Below are 22666 nucleotides of genomic sequence, written 5' to 3'. Positions count from 1 at the left end.
CTTGAGCTGTAGTTTTTAAATTATATTCTTTTGTCATTGCTGCTGTTTGTTTTTTGAGACAGGGTATTTCTGGCTATCCTGAAATTCCTTAGGGATTTGTAGATACTTTTCTCTGGTTACTCTTTTTACTTTCTGTTGATTGTGCTACTTTATTACAAAGTTTATAATTTTGATGATGTATAATATGTGTTTGTTTCTCTACTTTTGGTGTCATATCTAAGAAATCATGAAATCCAAAGACTGTCCCTGGGGGTTTCCTTCCCACCCCTCTCAGCTAAATGGTGAGGATATGGTAAGGGCACAAATTATGTTATTCTAGCCACTTTACTTCTGCACAGTGAGCATCGAAGTTTAAAAATCTAATTTTTATTTTGAGACTTTCTCTAACTCAGGCTGGCCTCAAACTCAGTGGCTATTCTACTGCCTCAGTTTCCTAAGTGCTAATATAGGCATGAACCCACCACACTGGGTTCAATAATAGAATTTTTTTTTTTTTTAATAATCCAATTTTAAAAGTTTATTGAGGCTGGGCATTGGTGGAGCATGCCTTTAATCCCAGCACTTGGGAGGCAGAGGCAGGCTGATCTCTCTGAGTTTGAGACCAGTCTGGCCTACAGAGTGAGTTCCAGGATAGGCTCCAAAGCTACACAGAGAAACCCTGTCTCAAATAAATATATTTTATTTTGTGTGTATATGTGTGAATGTATGCACACTTTTGTGTGTGTAGGTGCTCACAGAGGCCAGAAGAAGGTGTCTAATTCTTTAGAGCTGGGCATTTGTGAACTGCTCAATGTGGATGCTGGGATCTGAACTTTGGTCCTCAACGATTGAGTAGCAAGTACTCTTTACTACTTAGCCATTTTTGCAACCCCTTATAAGATATATAATTCTTATAAGGTTAAATTAAACAAGGAGTTAGAATTATGTGATGAGGTATTTCTTGTTGCTAATTTGTCATTGATTATATGTCTGTTATCTGATGAATTATATGATAGCATGCTCTTTTGGAGTTTTTAATCTTATGAGACTTGGCCTTACAGTTTGAACTTTGTCATCTGCCTAAAAATAAGATGATTTATAAAGGGTGTTTATTTCAACTTCTGATGTGATAAAATGCTAATATAGGCTTTTTGCTATGCAGTGCTGGACAAGTTATATTTTTATCCGTTTTAAGTGGCTTTTCTTAGGGGTGAATAAAGTTTATCATTTTAATATTATGTTGCTAACTTGCACTCATTAAAATTCTGATAGTAAAAATTTTTTGATAGCTGCTGTTCTAGATGGTAAAATCCTTCAAGTCAGAATGTTCATTTTCATCTTTCTGCTTCTTGTGCATAGTATATACTATTCACTAAATGCTAAGTTACTGGCTCAGGATGTGGGCTTGAGTTCCAATTCTTAGCATTCATAAAAAAGTGAGTACACCAGCACACACAATCTAGCTATAGGAAGACAGGTAGGCATGCCTCAACATGCCTGGCTGCTTGTATATCTTTAATTTTTTTTTTTTTTACAAGAATTATGTTTTAAACCCCTTGCCCCACCTCCCTGAAGACAGTATCACTGTACTTTTTTGGTTTTTCAAGACAGGGTTTCTCTGTGTAACAACAAACAGCTCTGGCTGTTCTGGACCTCACTTTGTAGACCAGGTTGGCCTCAAACTCACAGGGATAAAGGCATTCGCCACCACTGCCTGCCAAATCCCTGTATCTTAATGATCTTACCTTTTAAATAAAGATCCCCTCTCCCCCTTTGAAGACAAGTCTCACTGTGCAGTTCAGGCTGGCCTTGAACTCATAATCCTCCTGCCTCAGCCTTCCCACTTGATATTAGAGTGCTAGGGGTTACAGTCATTGTCAACATGCTCAGTCCCACCAACTAGGTCCTAACATATTCAGTCCATCCACGTAAAAGTAATACCAAGGATCAAGAAGCACCATGATAACATTATAATTAGCCTCGTCCCTTAAATGGTCGCTTTTACATTTTTATATTCCATCTCCCAGAAAAGAATAAAGAGAAAAATTAAGTGGGAGGGGAGAAAGGTGTTGGTTCATTATATTTGGGGAGGAATTATATTTAGCTGTAGAAGAATTAGCATTAGCAGAAGTGTAGTAGTGGATGCTCTTCTGTTTCTTTATCTCCCTGATTAGAAGCAGTGATTAGCAATAAGAATATAATTCCTCAGTATCTGGAGGACAGGACCCTTATTTGTCCACCTGGAAAGCTGTTCCTGTAACATGTACTTGGCTAGGAGGATAGACAGTTGCTGCTAAGCAAAGCTAAAATTGAGTAGAATTTATCCAATTTGCATATGATCAAGCTTTTCCCTGGAAGTTTCAAGACTTTTCTCCCTGAGACAGGGTTTGTCTCTACCCTTGGCTGGCATGGAACTCTGTAGACCAGGCTGGTCTTGAACTCAGATCTACCTGCCTTTGCCTCCTGAGTGTTGGGATTCAGGACATGTGGGACCATACCTGGCTCTAGGACTTTTAATATTCAAGTGTTACAAAATGGTTAAGCCAGATAATTTCTGTCACTGTAGTTGTCTAGGTGGTAGGATTATTTCAGAACTTCCGTGTGTGTGTGTGTGTGTGTGTGTGTGTGTGTGTGTGTGTGTGTGTGTGTGTGTGTGTGTGTGTGTGTGTGTGTGTGTGTGTGTGTGTGTGTGTGTGTGTGTGTATGTATGTATGTATGTATGTATGTATGTATGTATGTATGTATGTATGTATATGTTTTTTCAAGACAGGGTTTCTCTGTAGCTTTGGAGGCTGTCCTGGAACTCACTCTGTAGACTAGGCTGGTCTCCAACTCACAGAGATCTGCCTGCCTCTGCCTCTGAGTGCTGGGATTAAAGGTGTGTGCCACCAACGCCCGGCGCTAGAACTTCCCTTTGAGTACTATTACATTGTATGTGTGTACCACATTGTGTGTGTAGTATATACGCATGCACAGTATGTGTATAAGTGCAAGGGGGTGTGTGGTATAGGCCAGAGGACAATTTTTGGGAGTTGGTTCTTGTCTTACACCTTTGTTTTGAGGGAGGTTCTCTTTTTAAAAATGAACTTTTTTTTTTTTTTTTGGTGTATGTGTGTGGATCCATGCATATCATATGACTGTTGAGGTCCGAAACAAATTATGGGGATCTATTTTATTTCTACAGTGTGTGGATTCTGAAAATTGAACTCAGAGGATCAGGCTTGGTGGCAGTTGGCTTTACCCAATTAACCATTTAGCTGGCCTTCTCTCTCTAAGGTAGTCCCCTGGAGCTGTGGGTGGTAGTGATTCACGTTCATCACTCTGTAGGACTGCTGGGATTACAAACACATTTCACCAATTCAACTTGAAATAGTTTTTTCCTTTCCCTTCCTTCCTTCCTCCCTCCCTCCTTTCCTTCCCCCTTTCTCTCTTTTAGTTTAACAGTCTTAAATGAGGTGCCGCTACTCCTCCATCTTCTGAATCATTTTTTCCTTATTTGCCCTTCTCCTTTCCTACTGTCGAGACTTGGCTTTCCTTTCCAGGATCATTTTGTGGTCTTTGTCCAGCTTTAGCTTGGTGCTAGCCACCTTGATGGCATAGATGCCCACATGGGCAGTTGTACCATTAGCCTTTTCTCACTGCACTCGTACAGTGTTCAGTGTTCATGACATATTTCTTCCTGTTCACTTGGACCACTTTGCCAATCTACTGGCCTTTGTAGTGTTCTTTGACAACCTGAACTTCATTATCCTTTGGGATGGGTGTAGATGGAACATTGTACTTCTCTCTCAGCTCTTTGGAAAGAGGGGAAGACATGATCTTTCTCTGAATGTGAGAAGGTGTGTTGAAATGCCCTTTACGGTTCTTGTATCGGTCAGAAGTCACAAAGGGATTGAATTTCATTTTGGCAGCTGTGATCTAGCAATGGCCACAAAAGGAAAGAGGTCTATATGCTGAAATAATTTCTTACATTTTATTTGTATGTGAGTGATCCTGAGTGCATGTGCACTGCATGCAGGTGCCCATGCAGTTAGAAGAGGGCATTGGATACCCTAGGACTGTGGTTACAGGTGGTTGTCAGCTACCTGATGTGAGTGTGCACCCTAACTGCTGAGCCATTTCTCTAGCCCCTACATCAATTTATTTTGTGTGTATGTGGGCCATGGCACAAGTTTGGAGATAAAAGGACCAGTTGCAGTAATTGATTCTCTCCTTCCACCATGTGGGTCATGGGGATTTGAACTAAGGTTACCAGGCTTGGTGACTAGCACCTTTACTTACTGTGCCATCTGACTGCCCCCCTGCATCTGACTTTTACTTCTGAGTATTGGAACTCAGATCACAAGTCTTGTGAGGCAAGTGCTTTTACCCATTGAGTCATCTTCCTGAACTTTATATGCCACATTTTTGATTATTAGTTCATTTGTTTAGGGACATTTGGGTTAACAATGTAAACTTTTTCTTATAGCTCTAAAAGTTTTTAGATCAGGTATGGTGGTGCACACCTTTAAAATCCCAACACTTAGGAGACAGAGGCAGGTGGATCTCTGATTTCAAGGGCAGTCTGGTCTGCAGAGTGAGTTCCAGGACAGAGAAACCAAGTTGGGGAAGGGGGGAAGGAGAAAGAGCGGAATTGTGAAATTTACCGTAACTTTCACTTTTTGGATTCAAATTTGTTTTTTAGTTTTATTTATTTTATGTATAAGAATGTTTTACCTGTATGTAGGTGTACCAAGTGTGTTCCTGGTACCATCAGAGGGCAGAAAAGAGGGAGTTGGATCTTCTGGATTGGAGTTACAGATGGTTTTACATTGCTATGTGGGTACTGGGAATTGAACCCAATCTTCTCTGTAAGAGCACACACAAGTATTCTAAACCATACAGCATCCCCAATTTAAAAGACTTAAAAGACATTATAAAATATTTAATCTAGTGTTAGAATTTTATGATTAATCCAATTTAATCTTTTAAAAATTTTATTTATTTTTATTTTGTGTACATTGGCGTTTTGCCTGTATGTATGTCTGTGAGGGTGTTAGATCTTGCAGTTACAGTTACAGCTGTGAGCTGCCATGTGGGTGCTGGGAATTGAGCTGGGGTCCTCTGGAAGAACAGCCAGTGCTTGTAATAGCTGAGCCATCTTTCCAGCCTCCAATTTAATCTTAGTGTTATAATTTATTTCATTTCTGAATTATAATTTAAAGGTTAATTCTTTCCTGGATTACCTCATTTTGATCTTCTTCCACTATATAAAGCGGTGGGTTTTCCTTGTCTTTTTCTGAGGTTGTGTTGTTAAATATTGGCAAAATAAGTGGAATATCCATTGTCATGAAAATGTTTTAATTGCTATGTGTGTTATTTTGTTAGTATTTGATACCAGAATTGAAGATTTGAATTGGAAACCTGAGCAAGATTAGTTAATATAGTCCTGTACTGGTTTATTAGCTAGGTTAAGCTGCAGATTGTTCTTGAAGCTGGAAGTGCTGTCATAACGCAGGAAACACATTCAGTGTGGCCTATTTTAGTCACCTGAAGGAGAGAGGAGCCATTGCTAATAGTGCATTTGCCCTGTGCAGTTGGCTCCAATGCATGTTCTTCCCAAGTAAAGATACATCATTGCCATTCACTCATACTGTGTTAAGTATTTCATTATATTATACATTTCATTATTAATTCCGGCTCTTAATCACAGTGTATAAAAAAATATGGTGTATTGAGTAAGCCAGAGGCTGAAAATGAGAGCCAGGAGGCAGTGTTTGTGGGGTTTTCTATTTATGGGGATCTCTAAATTGATGAGGGTTTCCTATAATCATGTGTTAACTTTTCTTATTTTCATTGACCTGGGGACCATTTGGTTCTCAGAAAAACAAAGTGTATCTTTACAAACCTGTCAAATGAAATGGAGCTTGATCTCTTGGAAAGGTGTGAAATCCAAGGAGATGGAAAATGGTTACCCTTGGAAAGATTTTTAAGTTTATTTATAACTAGAGAGATAAAGCTGTTTTCTAGGTAGTGTTACTGAGTCTAAGGAAGTGTTATGCTGAATGTTAATAATATTGGGAGGGCTTCATTTTAATACAATTAACAATCTGCCAGTGAGCAAGGTGCTTGGAAGATGTTAAACTTCCCAGCTAATGAGATTATCCCTAGTAATATCAATGATAGATAGGAGTTGCAATCTGTGTCTATTTTTGCTAATCTTACTCTTTATTTCTTTCTACATGTCAGTATTGCAATATGAAAACTAAAACAGTTTTGAGCCAATTCAGTTAAACGTAAAAAATTATAAGCATGTGTCCCTGCACCTAGAGTGTTATTTTGGTTGAATCAGAAAAGTGATGGTGGGGGCTGGAGAGGTGGCTCAGAGGTTAAGAGTACTGGCTGCTCTTCCAGAGGTCCTGAGTTCAATTCTCAGCAACCACATGGTGGCTCACATCTATCTGTACTGAGGTCAGGTGCCCTCTTCTGGCCTGCAGGAGGAATACTCTATACATAATAAAGAAACCTTAAAAAAAAAAAAAAGGAAAAAAAAAGTGATGGTGGGCCAGGGAGATGGCTTACCTGTAAATATACCTGCCTCCAGATAGGGTGGCTTGAATTCCTGGAAACTACAGGATGGAAGGGAAAGTCCTCTGATCTTCTTCACTCCCCAGTAAATAAATATTACTAAGATTTTCCTCAAAGTTTTTTTTTTTTTAAGTGATGGTTTGCTGGTTGTGTTGGCATACATCCGAAATCCTCTTATCACTTAGGTGGGAGATTGAGGCAGGAAGATTGCCTGTGTTTGAGGCCACCCAGGGCTTTTGTCTCAAAACAATAGAGATCCATGTGTGTTCACAGTGGCTCTGTTTTATAGTGTCTTGTGGCAAATTCTGGGGGAATCTTGAGAAGTAGGGATAACCCTTTCTGTGAAGTAGAGGATAAGATGTAAAATCTGAAGGTTCTCTTGGCAGAGGAAAAGTCGATGTAACGCTCTGGAGGCCATGTAAACATGTGGGTGGAGTCTGGGAAGGCAACAGGCTAGAGCAGGTGAAGTTGGCTGAATGAAGCTTTGGGTTTATCTTATTTGTTCCTCTCAGAAAGAGGTGACCCAATGTCAATGATAACTAGAGCTGCTTGGAGACCCTGCCATATACACTCTTTATAAGCAGTTCTGGGAATGGAGCCCAGGGCTCAGCTAGTGCTAGGCAAGTGCTCTGTCCCTGCACTGTAACACTACTGGTTCACTGCATACTCCAGACCAGAGATAAGACATAGTTTAGAGTCTTCAGTGTGTGATGTTATCAGTAGGAGGATGATGCAGTCAGTGTTGACTGAGGTAGGAACTAGGGTGGAGAAAGAGGGGAAGGAAAACATAGAGTCTCCTTGTGGGGACCTGGTTGGTTGGGCTTTGGTCCACAGACATGAGGGAGGCTATAGTAGTTGGTAGGGGTAGGATTGAGAGGGTGGTGGGTTGGTGACTGAAGTTTGAAGAATTCAGCTCTGCAGTTAAGTGTTTGGAGAGATCCTGTAGACTTGTGGAAACATGATTGTAAGGACATTTTCTGCTTTTAAGTAATGGAAAAAGGATTTGCTTATACTATATAGTTGGGCTCTGGAGTATCCTTCAAAGACCCAAGTGTTGTGGGCGTGGTTGGTTGCACATGCCTTTGATCTCAGCACTCAGGAGGCAAAGGCTGGAAGATAGATCTCTTGAGTTCTAGTTCAGCCAGGGTAGAAGCTTTAGAACAATGGTTCTCAACCTTCCCAATGCTTCAAACTTTTAATACAGTACTTCATTTTGTGGTGACTCCCATCCATAAAATTATTTTTGTTGCTACTTCATGACTGTAATTTTGCTACTGTTAGGAATCACAGTGTAAGTATTTTTGGAGATAGAGGTTTGCCAAAGGGGTTGCAGCTCACAGGTCAGGTCAAGAGCCAATCCTTTAGGAGATAGGGCCTAGTGGGAAGTCTTTAACTCACTGGAGGCATGCCTTCCCAGGGAGTTTATAGGACATTGGGACTTCCCCTGCTATTGGCTAGTTGACTTTATTGCACCATGTTTTCCTTGATGCATTGGCATAGGCCCAAAGCTGTGGATCCAACCAGTTACAGACTAACTAAAACCACAAACCAAAAATAATCCCTCTCCCCCAACAGGGTTTCTCTGTGAACTCACTTTGTAGACCAGGATGGTCTTGAACTCACAGACATCGCTTGCCTTTGCCACCTGAGTGCTGGGATTAAAGCTGTGCACCACCGCTTCAAAATAATCTTGTAAAAGTTGATTATCTCATGTATTTGTTATAATCATAGCAAGCTGACTCAATATAGACTCCCCTTTGGAGAGGGTTTGTTTTTAGCATTTCTCAAAATAATTATTATAAACGGTGGGTATAAAATGGTTCTAGAGTATTTTAAGTAAGAGGAACAAAGTTCAAATCTCTGTAATGCTTCATAATTTCTTATGTTTTGTTTTAGTGGTGGCTGCCACCACCTACCCTCCATTTTTCACTTATGCTGTGGTTGCTGGAAGGCACCTGTGTTCTTTACAACCTGAGATAACCACCTGCTTCTGGAGTGATGTCAGACAGGTCTTAATTAGGCCCCTTTGATAGCTAGGGGCACCCTCCCTTATGCTTTTAGAGCTTTTTTTGTTTGTTTTGGTGCAGAGTGGATAACTGTACAACTTAGCACTTTCTGTTGTGTTGTGACTTTATTTGGATACATGGAGCATTTTTCTTTTCCTTCCCTTCTATATCCCCCCCCCCCCCCACAATGATCTGTTTAGCTGTAGCAAAAACTAGAACAATGTAAAATAGGCTGGCCTCAAACTCAAGAGATTCACCTGCTTCTGCCTCTTGAGTGGTGGTCCGATTAAAAGCAGGTTCCACTGTGCCCCGCTCTTCCACAACTTTTGAGGGGAAATTTCAAACCTAACAGAAAAGTTGAAATTGCTTATTCTCATGACAAAATACCCAACAAGCAGTGTAATGGAGGAAGAGCTTATTTTGGCTTAGAGTTTGGGAGTACAGTCATCAAACTTGCTATGTAGTATGGGCGAATAAGTTCTGATCCTCTGCTTCTATCTCCCAGGGAGTTTAGACTGGTGCTAGGTTCAGTTTGACTGTTTCTTGACCTCTATTGTTAAAATAGAAAGGCTCTGGGAAGACCCCACCTGCTTGCATTATTACTAACTGTTTTTCTCAACTAGTGCTGATAGTCTCTTACTTGTTTATTGCTTATGCCATCATTGCAGTGTTTTGTTTTGTTTGTTTATTTAATAGTCCAGCCAAGACCTGTTTCTTGGCTCAGCCTTTTGTGCTAGATTACAGACAAGAGCCACCGTACCTAATCCTTTTTTAGTAGCAGTCACTGTTGTCTGGAATAGTGTTCTAGGAGGAGGCACTCAAATATTTGCTGAATGCTTGCTGTTTAAATGGTTGATTGAATACTGTTGGATTTAGGTTTATCCTTTGCTTAATGCTTTTTGTAACTTATATGTTTCCTGGCTTAACTTAGCTATTTCAAAACTTTGGTATCCTCAAGAAAATTATAAAAGGAAAGATATGAGTAACTGGAGTGAAATTTGTTTTTTTAAAAACAAATTTATTTTTTACTTATTTATTATGTATATAGTATTCAGTCTGCATGTATGCCTCCAGGCCAGAAGAGGGCACCAGATCTCATTACTGATGGTTGTGAGCCACCATGTGGGTGCTGGGAGTTGAACTCAGGACCTCTGGAAGAACAGTCAGTGCTCTTAACCTCTGAGCCATCTCTCCAGCCCCGGAGTGAAAATTTTTTAAGGACTTTTTTGAAGACTTAAGTCAAGTATTTTTTTTAAATCATAATTCTTTATAAATTGCAACTAGAATGATGTCTGCTTCGTGTTATATGAGTACCTGATATATACATGGGGGATGACTCAATCTAATTTCTATAGCAGGTGAGAAACTAGATTTGTTTTCTGTGTATGTATGTGTGTGAACCACCTGTGTCTGTAGATGTCACAAGGCCTCAGATCCCCTGTAACTCCAGTTTTGGATGATTGGGATCCACCTTGTAGGTTTTGGGATCTGAATCCACGTCCTCTAGAAAAACAGTCAGTGCTTGCTCCAGCTCCTGGGAAACTTGAAGCAAAGTTTTATATTACTTTTACTTACGTGAATGTGTATGTGTGTATGTGAGGGTCTTTGCTTGCATTAATGTAGGTGCCCACAGAGGCCAGAAGAGGGTCCCTGGAACTTGAATTACAGGTTGTTGTGAGCTGTGCAACTTGGATGTTGGGTCCTGAACTCTTGGTCCTCTTCAAGAGCAGTGCACTCTTTCTAGGTCTATGGGAAACTTTTTACTCTGGTTAGACCTAACCAAGATGATGATACTGAAATTCTAATTAGGAATGTTGGCTGTAATTAAGAGAAAATAATTTCCTTTTTGTTTATAAGGATTATCTCCATTTAAAACTTAAATATTTTCTTACTGCTCCCTTAATCTAAGGTAGTTTATAGTGAGAAAAAGGAACTGGGGTTTGGAGGTTTAGTCCAATAAAATTTGGTTTTCAGAGTGAGTTAATGATAAGGATTACCTTGGTTCTTTTGTTTTGTTTTGTTTTTTGGCACTTACCAAGAGATTTGGGAGCTGAGGTTCCTACAGCTGTGTTAAGTCTGCTTAATGCAGATACAACCTGGCATACCTATGGCTGTACAGAGTAATCCACATCCTGGATCTTGTGTAGTGTGACAGTTAATGTTGCTTTGGGTACTTTTAATTTCTAAATCTCCTGATTTACATTTAAATGAACCATCCTAACATTTCATTAACATAACCTTGCTGTTTAAAAAATTGGCATTGACTAGCATCCTAAGGATAGAAAAGCTTTGGAAGAGACACATTTTAGGAATGATGTGACCATTCTGTTGTAAATGAACTTGTAATGTCTTGTGAGAATGTATATAGCTCTTTCCACAAAGAGGCAGTTTGCCAACAGTCAGCTCCCTTGGGTTCTGATGGAACTGTGCTGTATTTCCTTTCTTGCTTTATCTTTCATCCAGGTTGCTAGACAAGCTATTGAGTCTCTTTCTGAATTTGTAGTGATGTTTTTGCTTTTATAGACAAGATCACTATTTTTAAGGTAATGAAGACTGAATAACTGCATTTTAACTTTTCATTTCATTGCACTTAGTATAATTCCTCCTGGAAAAACTTAAGGTTGCTGTTTTTCATTAAGGCTGGCCAGCTCTAGCAGATTTTATAATAGATCTTGGAAAGGAGTGCTCTGTAAGTTAATTGGAAAACGAAGCTGCCAAGAGTTTTAAAAGTTATTTGTTTAGCTATTCTAAACAATACCATTAATTGTAAATAACCAGAAGAATATGACTAAGATTAAGTCAGGGATTTTTTTCTTAGTAGGCTTGTGAATATTTTTCCAATGGGTTGCATAAATTCATTTCAGCTTACACTGCTGTGCCCTTTAGAAAGTACCAGTGACAGTACCTTACGGAATACAAACATGTTTACGTATTGTTACCTTTAAACTTAAAACATCGAACACATATTAAGCTTGAGAAAATTAAGTTTAATAAAACAATTCAAAGGCTGTTGAGATAACATAAGTCAGCAGTGGGTCACAACCCGTTTGGGGGAATCAAACAACCTTTTCACAGGGGTTGCATATCAGATAGTTACATAACAGTTCATAACAATAGCAAAATTGCAGTTATGAAGTAGCAACAAAAATAATCTTATGGTTGGAATCACCATAATGTGAGGAACTGTATTAAAGAGTTGAGAACCAATGACATAAGTGAAAAGAGCACTAGAAAGACCCTGTTGCTGCAGACACCACATACCTTGTTTGCAAGGTGCAACTGAACTGGAAGCTTACTCCTTGCTGGCTACTTTTCATAGTGATAGGAGGTGTTATCTATGTAGGCTAGATGGGAAAGAAAAGGCATCAGTGGTCTTAATCAGATGTAAACCTTACTGACTTTAATAACAACCTGCCAAGAAAGATGTGCCCACTAGTACAGTAGCGGTGTGATTGGTGTAACTAGCCACTCGATGCAAGGTGATATGAGGGCCACTCCCCAAGAGGAAACCCATGCACAGTACTGTAAACTTGGTCAGAAATATGGGTTGGGAAATTATAGACATTATTGGGGAGCTTACTATAGTTTAATTAAATTGATGTAGTGTCAAAGGGCTTTTTAAATGTCTTTGGGGGCTGGAGAGATGACTTGGTGATTAAGAATGCACACTACTCTTGCAGAGGACCCACATTTGTTTCCCACACCCCAATCAAATAGTTTGCATGCAACTCTATCCAAAGCCTCTGGCTTCCAAGGGCACACATACAGAAAAGGAAGGAGGGGTTGGAAGAATAATTGGGGGATGGGAAGGAAGAGTAATTAGAATGTATTTTATACACGTGTGAAACTGTCAAAGAACAAATTTAATTTAAAAAGACTTTAATTTTAAGACTCAAAGGATGTATAATACGGATTTTAACCTCTTTTCATTTTGCAGATGAGAAAGTTGAAGCTTCAGACAAGAGAAATGACTTCTCCAAAGTGAGAAAATTAGTAGAAAACTAGACTCAGAAGCTGGTGTTCCTTTTTAATAAGCTTTTTGTAAATTTTAAGATCTATAATTTTGTTTGAGCCTTTCTCAATATTGCTTGATATCACTTTACACTTGATCTTAGCCAAAAGGCCGAGAAGCAATAACTGATATCACTTTAGTCAGGAAAATGAGAGAGTGTGTGTGTGTGTGTGTGTGTGTGTGTGTGTGTGTGTGTGTGTACATTTATTGTCTATTTGTGTGGGTGTGTGCACCATGGTATACATGTGAAAGTCAAAGGACACAACTTTGAAGGACCCATTGGCTCTCTCCTTTTACCATGTAGGACTTGAGGGTTGAATTATGGTCTTCTAGCTGGCTGCTTGGCAGGGTTTTGATTAAAGATGTTGCTTGCACAAGATAAAATAGGCCATGAATTTGAAAAAGGGAAACGGGGGTGGGTGGAGGTTTGGGGTGGGGAGTAATGCATGGGAGGGTTTGGAGGGTGTAGCAGGTCTTTCTTTGGACTGCCAGCTCCCAAATAATGACATGGAGACTTAATAATTATGAAAGCCTGGCCTTAGCTTAGAGTTATCAACTAGCTCTTAAAATTCAAACTAGCCTGTTTATATGAATGTATGTTTTGCCATGTTGCTTGTTATCTCTGCTCAGCACCTTGTATCTCACTTCTTTCGAGTTTGGCTGGTGAATCTTGCCTCTCAGAGTTACTGTCTCTGCCTGGAAGTCCCACCTATTCTCTCCGGCCCAGCTATTGGCCGTTCAGCTCTTTATTTAACCAATGAGAAGGTGCCTTGGTAGAGACACATCTTCACAATGTACAAAAAGATTATCCCACAATAAGAGGGAGGAAAGGAAGAAATAATGTAATATAATCTCAAAAAAGTATTAAAAGAACGCCATTCCTCCACATTTTCTCAAAAGCTTGATATTTTTCTAATTTAATTTGACTTAATACATACTTATCTAGTGTTTATAGCCTCTGATAAATTTATTCATATTCTAATTTTTTTATTCAAGGTTTGGAAGGTTGTGTGTAACGATAACTCTTTCTGCCAGCTGTCTGAATTCTGCGGCCACGTTAGGGCCCCAAAATAACAAAGTCTTATCTTATTTACAATGACTAGGATTTCTTACCTGCTAGCTCAGTCTTAATTATCAGCTATAACCATTAATCTATATATTTTATAAAGACTTACCGAGAACGCCAGCAGAATGTGTCCTCTCTTCACGGGGCTCACATGGCGACTCCCGTCTTTACTACATTCCCCAGAATCCTCCTTGATTCCTAGCCCCACCTATCTTGCTTTCCAATTGGCCAACAGTGCTTTTATTTATCAGCAAGTAAAACAAACATATACACAGAAGGACCTCCCCCATCAGTTGTGCTGTGGAATATACTTTTCTTTTTTATTTTATTTTATTTTTTGGGTTTTTCGAGACAGGGTTTCTCTGTGGCTTTGGAGGCTATCCTGGAACTAGCTCTTGTAGACCAGGCTGGTCTCTAACTCACAGAGATCCACCTGACCCTGCCTCCCAAGTGCTGGGATTAAAGGCGTGCACCACCACCACCTGGCTTAATGGACTTTTTATTTCCAAAATTGATACTGTCAGATCCAAAAGAAACTTGGGTCAAGGCTCCTCCCAGCATATCTCATCCCACACTCTAATCCTTTCCAGCCCAGGGGCTAGGCTTTGCTTCTGTCCCCCAGTTTCTGATTGCTATAGAAATCAGTCATTTTTGGCCACTTGCTGCTCTCTTAGCTTCTTGGTTGGCAGCTTCTTTCTAGCTTGCCTTCTCTCTCTCTCTCTCTCTCTCTCTCTCTCTCTCTCTCTCTCATTTTCATTCAGATACTTACTATTTTTATTCACCTGTTTATGGCTTCATACTTTAAAGTCAAACAGCCTTGAAATTATTTTCCTTATAAATAAAATTTTATGTCTATAAAAAATTCTGCATTAGGCAGTCTGCTACTATTGTGGTTTTTTGATTCTTTAAGTCTGTTTTCAAGTGTCTATATATCTGATGTTTCTCAGTGTGTATGTGGTTTGTCCCTCTTTAATTAGGGTGAATTTCCATGAAGAAAGGGGATCTTCTTAGACACTCTAAGAGTTTGTAGAATTTGGAACTGGAGACTTCGGGGAAGTTGTGGGTAACTGTTAAGTTTGGAGATTTCAAGTAGAAATGTGTGTGACTTAAATTCACATCATTAGAAGTAACTTGGTCTGTGATAATTGGCTGGAGTTGGTCAGTTGGGCACAGCTTTTGAGTTGGTCTTTTTTGTAGGTCTGCTCTGTCCATCTCCATCTCCCACCTGGAGAGGTCAGGTATCATTTTCATTTTGTTTTTATAGTCCACCTTTTGTGTTGTGTTTTTGAAAGTAGCAGAGTCTTAAGTATCACAGTGCAGCTCATTCTTAACACTTGGGAAGCCCTGGGGCTCTGAAGTGCCAAAATGGGGTGGTGGTGGTGGAAATCCAGATTTTTTTGTTTGTTATTTTGAGACTGGGTTTCATTCTGTAGTTCAAGCTCCACTGAACTTAGTATCTAGGATGGCCTTGTGATGATCCTCTTGCCTCAGCCAAGTGTTGGTATTACATGCCTAGACCACCGTTTCCACCTTGTTAAAATAATTTAATTTGGGGGCTGGAGCACTTGCTGCTCTTCTAGAGGATTTGGGTTTGGTTTCTGGTATCCAAATGTTTATCCAGTTCCAGGTGATCTGATGCTCTCTTCTGGCTTCATGGACACTCTCCATTATGTGTTGTGCATACTTACATAAAGGCAAAATAAAACATAAAAATAAATCTTAAATAGATTTCACTGTAGGTGTGGTGGTTCACAGTTTTAATCCCAGCACTTCAAAGGCAGAGGCAGGTTGATCTCCAGTTCCAGGCCAGCCAAGGCTACATTGTGAGTGAGACCCTGTCTCAAATAAAATAAACCTTAAACACTGAAAGCTTCCTTCCTTCCTTCCTTCCTTCCTTCCTGCCTGCCTGCCTGCCTGCCTGCCTGCCTGCCTGCCTGCCTGCCTTCCTTCCTCCTTCCTTCCTTCCTTCCTTCCTTCCTTCCTTCCTTCCTTCCTTCCTTCCTTCCTTCCTTCCTTTGTTTCCCTGTAACTACGAATGGTTCTAAATGCCCACTTAGGACTGGGTTTACTTAATCACAGGGTCTAGCCCTCTAATCCTGAAAGGTTCTCTTATTTGTACTGAAGCAGTCTCTTTGAAATGTTAGGAAACTAAGATCCACAGGGCAAATAATTTCTCCTGAAATGTCTTATCTGTGACATTTGATGACATTTGCTTGAGCTGTTAGCAGTCTTTAACAACCTAGACCATCCCATCTCTTAAGGCTTACTGACTAGTGGACAAATAACCTTTAAAGACCAAAGTATATAAGCTGGGCATAACATAAGCATAGGGAATAGATTTCTCTGGAAAGTTCATTTTGTGTTGTTAGATTTAGCAAGTCCACTTTTTTTCATTCCCATTATGTGAATCAGTGTTTTATTGATGCATAGATAATTAAGGTGAAATGATGAAAATTTGTAAATTTAACATCAATTATTACTTTTTATTATAAAATCAGAATCCATTTTCAAATTTTGTATCTTTTGGTTTCTTGACCTTTTCTTGGTTTTGTGGAATATGGGTCACTATCATTTAGTCTGATATTTACTTAAAATTAGGTTGAAGTTATGAAGTTTTGTGATAAAATACCACAGAGATCCAGTGGAGTTGGAGCTACAGTTGTGAGCTGCCGGATGTGAGTGCTGTTGACTGAACTTAGGTCCTCTGGAAGACCTGTGTGCTGGCTTTGGACTCACAGACATCCACTTGTCTCTGCCTCCAAAGTGCTGTGTATTAAAAGGTGTGCGCCAGCACCATAGCAGTATTTACTCTTAACTGCTGAGCCATCCCTATAGCCCCCATGTTTTATCTTTCTTAGTGTATCATGTCCAAGTTTGGTGTCAGTTTGTCCTCTGTTACTGATATTATCTTAATAACTTGATTAAGGGTGTGTGTTCCATTTTTTTTTTTTAAATAAGGCAGAGTTAGTGCTTTCTTCCTTTGTCATAAATAATCTGGGTTTAAGTGACACCATGTATTTATTCAGTATTTAAGTTAGTGCCTGTCTACTATTTATTTATTTATTTATTTATTTATAAGATCTTTAGGCCTTTAATCTCTACAGAGGCATAGGGCCAGGCCAGGTGGAGGTCAGCCAGGTTTACAGAGCAAGTTCCAGGCCAGCCAGGGCTACATAGTGAGATCCTGTCTCAACCCTCTCCCATTAAATTTTTTTTTTCAAAATTGTGTGTGTGTCTATGTGTCTGTTGTTTTGTGCATGTGGGTACAAACTGCCTGTGGAGGTCAGCCATTGGATGCCCCTGGACCTGGAGTTACAGGCAGTTGTGAACTGTCTGAACTTGGGACCTTTGCAAGAACAGCGCTCTTAACTGTGAGGCTGTCTCCAGCCAATGCTTTAGTGTTCTTGATTCTTCCTCACATCATTTATTACTGTGGTTGTTCTCCCTTTCTTACCTTTTAAAAGCTTTTGTTATTTTGTGACAGGCTTTTATTCCTTAGTTTGATTTGTCTTTAATTTGTGATCTTCCTAAACTTTGAGTGCTGGGATTAGCAGGGTAAGCTATATGCTAGGCCTAAATAGTGTTTTATTAAATACATTATTCTGTATTTATTAGGTCTTTTGTTTGGAAGAACTTTTCCCGTAATTCATATTAATATAGACTATACCATCTAGAAGATCACAATCTGGTTTATCTAATTAAATCTGTAGAGAAGCTTTTTGGAAAAACAAAACAAAACAAAACACTGGTTAGTAATCTTCGTGTATAAATATGATACAAGTTCAAAGTAGTTAAGATGATTAAGTGTGCTCTTGGATTTTGTTATCCTCATTATATCATGTAAAGAGTTTAATTTTGTTAATTATGAAAATAACTTTTTTCCCTGAATGATTATGTAGTTCTGTAAAATTAGAAAATACAGTTAAGAGCTGGGTGGGTGGTAGTGGTTCTATAGATTGCCTGGAGCTGGAGTTAGAAGTGGCTGTGAGCTGCCCTATGGGATCTTTGGAAGAGCAGCCAGTGTTTTTAACTGCTAAGCCATTTCATTAGTGGATTGGGCCTCCCTCTCTCCCTCCCTCTCTCCCTCCCTCTCTCCCTTCCTCTCTCCCTCCCCTTTTGACAGGGTCTCACTATGTAGTTCTAGCTGTATAGGAACCCACTGTAGATCAAGCCTGCTTTGAACTCATAGAGATCCATTTGCCTCTGCCTTCTGAGTTGTTGGGATTAAAGGTGTGTGCTACCACACCTGTCCAGATGGACATTTCTTAACATAGTGTGAATTTGTATAGGAAAATTTAGTCTTTGTTTTCAGTGACCACTCACAGGAATTTAGCATTTCCTTTTGTCATTAATATGTATAAAAGCCATAGTTTTAGCTGTGCCTACTTTGTAATCAGCAGGAATATCAGTGCTTCTCATAGTTGTAGTAATGGTAGAGCATGTCTTGAAAGAAAAATATACATGACATGACCCACATTACTTGAAAGTAGTTATCAGAGCTTGTTATCTGCATGGTAGGGTGTTTAAGGTACACTGCTTAGCTGCATGAAGCTACTGATCACTTTTCTTTGAGAATGGGTTTTTCTCTATGTAGCCCTGGCTGTCCTGGAACTCACTCTGTAGGCTGGTCTTGAACTCCGAGATCCACCTGCCTCTGCAGGTGTTGGGATTAAAGGTGTGAGCCACCACTCTCTGGTTCACTGAGAACTATTTTAAAAAATTATTAATTTATTATGCATACAGTGTCTTGCCTGCATATATGCCTGTATGTCAGAAGAGGGCTTCTTATTACAGATGGCTGAGTCACCATGTGGGTGCTGGGAATTGAACTCAGGACCTCTGGAAGAGCAGCCATTGCTCTTAACCTCTGAACCATTTCTCTAGCCTCTACTGAAAGCTTTTAATGTGGCTTGTTTGAATTGAGTTATTTTATAAGTATAAAATAATACATGCTATATTTTGAATACTTGGTGCCTGAATAAAGCATCTCTAATTACAAAAATACATTGATTACATATTGGAATATTTTGGATATTTTGGGTTAAATAAAGTATATTATTAAAATACATTTTTTATGTTTTCACTGTGAAGATACATAAATGGCTTAAATTATATTTTTGTGGTATATAGATTCTGTGAAATTGCTAAAGGTATCCATGGCATAAAATAGGATTCGATTTCCATGTCATTAAACCCAGGTTAAATAATCAAAACAGGCTGGAGAAATGGCTCAGTGGTTAAGAACACGTTGGTTTTGTAGAGGATCCTGGTTCCATGCCCAGCACCTACATTTACAACCATTCATGTAATTCTAGTTCTAGAGGATCTGATGCCCTCTTTTGACCTCTTTGGGCTCCTGGCATACAAATGGTGCACAGACGTACATGAAGATAAATCATCACTTAAACACATAAAATAGAAATTTTTAAGTCTAAAACAATAATGAAATGAGGTATGCCTTTGGATACTGCAGTGGAAGTGAGGGGAAAAATTAATAGATTTGTTTTTTTCTGTATTAGTTTCTGAGGAAATTTCTTTTTTTTCCCTTTTCTTTTTTAAAATCACAGTCTCACTAATATAGTCTTGGCTGGCCTGGAACTCATTATGCAGAACAGCTTGGCTTCAAACTTGATTTGACTGCCTGTGCCTCTCCAGTGCTAGGATTAAAAGCATTCGACATCAGGTTTGGCAGAAATTTTTTAAAAATATTCTTCTCTTGCCAGGTGGTAGGGGCACAAGCCTTTGATCCCAGAATTCAGGAGGCAGAGGCAGGGAGATCTCTGTGAGTTTGAGGCCAGCCTGAGTTCCAGGATAGCCAGAGCTGATACACAGAGAAACCCTGTCTCAGAAAAACAAACAAACAAACAAAAATACCCTTAGCTTTCATTCTGCATCAACGTTGGACTGGAACTAGAAATATCTTGGTATCAGAGAAGCCAAAATTGAAAGGCTGTGTGCTCAGGATTGTCTCCTAGTGTTTGTAAACATGAAATGGTTATGTATAAGAGGTCATTTGCAGGTTAGTTATAATTATTTCATCTTGTAAATGCTGCTTTACTGATTGGAACGTTTTTGTTAGAAGTATATATTTTATGTTTGTTTGACCTTTGCCTGACTTTGGCTTTTTGTTTCTTAGAAATGACTGCCGTCCACACTGGCAACATAAACTTCAAATGGGACCCCAAAAGTCTGGAGATCAGGACTCTGGCTGTTGAAAGACTGTTGGAGCCTCTTGTTACACAGGTAAGAATTTGGAATTGGAAATGCATAGTTGTTCTAACATTCTTTTGTAATAGGCCTGGCTAACAGACTCATGACCAAGGGTGTTAGCTCAGAGTCTTGAATTGGTTGAGTTTAGTTAGTCTGATAGCACTTAGATTTGACTTCATCATGTATGTGTGAGGATGTTGGATCCTGAAGTTACAGGCAGTTGTGATCTGCCATGTGGGTGCTGGGAATTGAACTTGGGTCCTCTGGAAGAGTAAGTCAGTGCTCTTAATCATTAAGTCATCTCTCTAGCCCCACATATTTTCATTAAATTCTTTTGTAATTTTTTTTTGACACAGGGTTTTATATCACCAAGACTGGCCTCAAAGTTTCTTAGGTAGCTGAGACTGGACTTGAACTTTCCTAGTCCCTGTCTTCACTTTGTAAATACTGCTTGGATTTGTACCACCATGCCTTGTTTTAGTTAATTCTTAGTCTAGACTACAGCTGCTACCATTTTTCTAAAGTCTTTTTGCTGATAGTAAATGTTACTAGTATGTAGTGCAAATTTCCAAATATTTGTGTTTTGCCCATAACTTCACCCTCCATTAGAGAGGAAATCCAAGGAGGTTAGGACTTGTTAAGGTTCCTCATTAAGCTTAATGCTCCTTTCATTGTGTAGTATTAATGGGCAAGTAACTTGAGTTTGAGACTGTAAGTTTGTTATATTCTGTTACAATACATGTATCATAAAGTGATGACATTTATTAGTAGCTAGCTATATATTTTTACTCTTTTGGCATAGCTAGTATGTGTATGTACTTACATATTAGAGAAGAGAGACGGTGAGAATGGCATTTACTGTCTTAAAAATTGCCATCCTTGTCATAAACTATTATTTTATACGTCTGCATGGAGTTGTGTGGGGGTTAGGTGGAATATTTGCTTTCTTAAGCCCACCTTTCAGGTCTTGTGTTTGACAGATTTATACACTAACAAATCTTTAATCATCTTCAACCTACAGATCACCTGGTATATTAAACATTAATTATTGCTAAAGCTCTGGAACTTTAAGCATCATCACAGTATCACTGAATCTGTTGGCAAGCTTGCTTTCTTTTATTAAGGACCTTTACTAATTAATGCTAAGATTTGAGATAATAAGCTTGAACAGACTTCAGAAGTAAGTTATCTTAAAACATTTTGCAGATTGGTGACAATGACAAAAATTAACCTTCTGGTAAAGCTAAATTCATGTTCAGCATTGCACTTATCACTAATCTTAGTTTTAGTCTGTGAAGTCATTCTAAAACCTAATGATTATTTAAGAAATTAGAATATGCATTACATTTCTTACATATTAAGAAATAAATTATTTTGGAAACTAAATGTGGCATGGTTTTTCTATTATCAAATCTGGAAAGAATACGTTATTTCATGCCAGGTGTAGGTAGCACATGCCTTTAATCCCAGCACTCGGGAGGCAGAGGCAGGCAGATCTCTGTGAGTTTGAGCCCAGCCTGGTCTACAGAGTGAGTTCCAGGACAGCCTCCAAAGTAATACAGAGAAACCCTGTTTTTTTTTTTTTTTTTTTTTGTTTGTTTGTTTTTTTAAAGAATTATGTTATTTCATGCTTAGCGGGCTTTGTAAGTGTGATGCCTTACTTCCTTATGAACTTAGGTTTGCTAGCTTTAAAAATGTTTATTTGTTATTTTTTATTTTAAGTGATTAATTCATTTTAAAAATTAAATTCTTAGGTGACAACCCTGGTAAACACCAACAGTAAAGGGCCCTCTAATAAAAAGAGAGGTCGTTCTAAGAAGGCTCATGTTTTGGCTGCATCTGTTGAACAGGCAACTGAGAATTTCTTGGAAAAGGGGGATAAAATTGCAAAAGAGAGTCAGTTTCTCAAGGAGGAGCTTGTGGCTGCTGTAGAAGATGTTCGAAAACAAGGTAGGTCAATAATTACTTTTCATATGAAAAGAGACTGGTCTTCCTAGAAATTCAGTAAATTTTAAAATTTGCATTTACGGGGGCTGGAAAGGTGGCTCAGATTAAGAGCACTTGGTGGCTCGTAACCATCTATACTGAGATCTGGTGTCCTCTTCTGGCATGTAGGCAGAACACTGTATACAGAATAAATAAATGCATCTTAAAACAGAACAAAAACAAAACAACAAAAAAATATATTCACTTACTGCTATACATTTGCCTGTGTTTATACTTACCATGTAAGTGGAAGTTAGAGGACAACTTGTAGAAGTCAGTTTTTTTTTTTTTTTTTTTTTAAATTGTATGTGTCCTAGGGATTGACCTCTGGTTGTTAGTCTTGGTAGCAACTGCCTTTACTGGCCCTAACTGGCTTTTTTCTAATGGGTTACTCACCAGGGGAAAGTTGGCTGCTGTGCTATACAAGCACTCTGAAGTTTTGTAGCAAAGAGGTGAAATAGCCATTAGCATACTTTTGCCTAGCATATGAATAAACTACTTTGGCAACATATATCCATTTATATTCAGTATTCAGATGACAGTACTCCCAACTAACCCTAAAGGATCTTACATGTTTCTTTGAAGCTACCATTGTTTTTTGGATGACTTACTAGTCAGCAGAAGAAAATATGAATTCCTTTCTCTAGAGGTCTTTAGTGATCCTAAGCCCTGATGTAACTTGTTTTACTAGTATATTAAATAAATGCTTACCTAAGGAAATGCCTTGTTGATATTTATGGAAACACCTGGTTCCTAAAGGTAGTGTAAGATATGTTTGCTTTTTTTTTTTTTTTTTTTAATTTTATTTTATTTTATTAGTTCTAGTTAGGGAACAAGCTT

The 22666-nt window shown here is 38.8% G+C and overlaps 1 protein-coding gene and 1 pseudogene across 1 annotated transcript in view; one reads left to right on the top strand and one right to left on the bottom strand.

Annotated features, from left to right (window-relative positions):
- The window catches only part of Ctnna1 (catenin alpha 1), a 115685-nt gene that overhangs the window by 6948 nt on the left and 86071 nt on the right, over positions 1 to 22666 (top strand). Inside the window, exons 2-3 of the mRNA XM_027400741.2 lie at positions 19767 to 19873; positions 21595 to 21790. Coding sequence (XP_027256542.1) covers positions 19769 to 19873; positions 21595 to 21790 — 301 coding nt within the window. The 5' untranslated portion in view covers positions 19767 to 19768. The remainder of the gene's footprint in view (positions 1 to 19766; positions 19874 to 21594; positions 21791 to 22666) is intronic.
- On the bottom strand, positions 3441 to 3882 carry LOC118238345 (annotated as a pseudogene).

Source organism: Cricetulus griseus, chromosome 2 (assembly GCF_003668045.3).
Source record: "Cricetulus griseus strain 17A/GY chromosome 2, alternate assembly CriGri-PICRH-1.0, whole genome shotgun sequence".
Classification (NCBI taxonomy): Eukaryota; Metazoa; Chordata; class Mammalia; order Rodentia; family Cricetidae; genus Cricetulus; species Cricetulus griseus.
The sequence above is the reverse complement of the archived record's forward strand: the minus strand, read 5'-3'. Positions and strand labels throughout refer to the sequence as shown.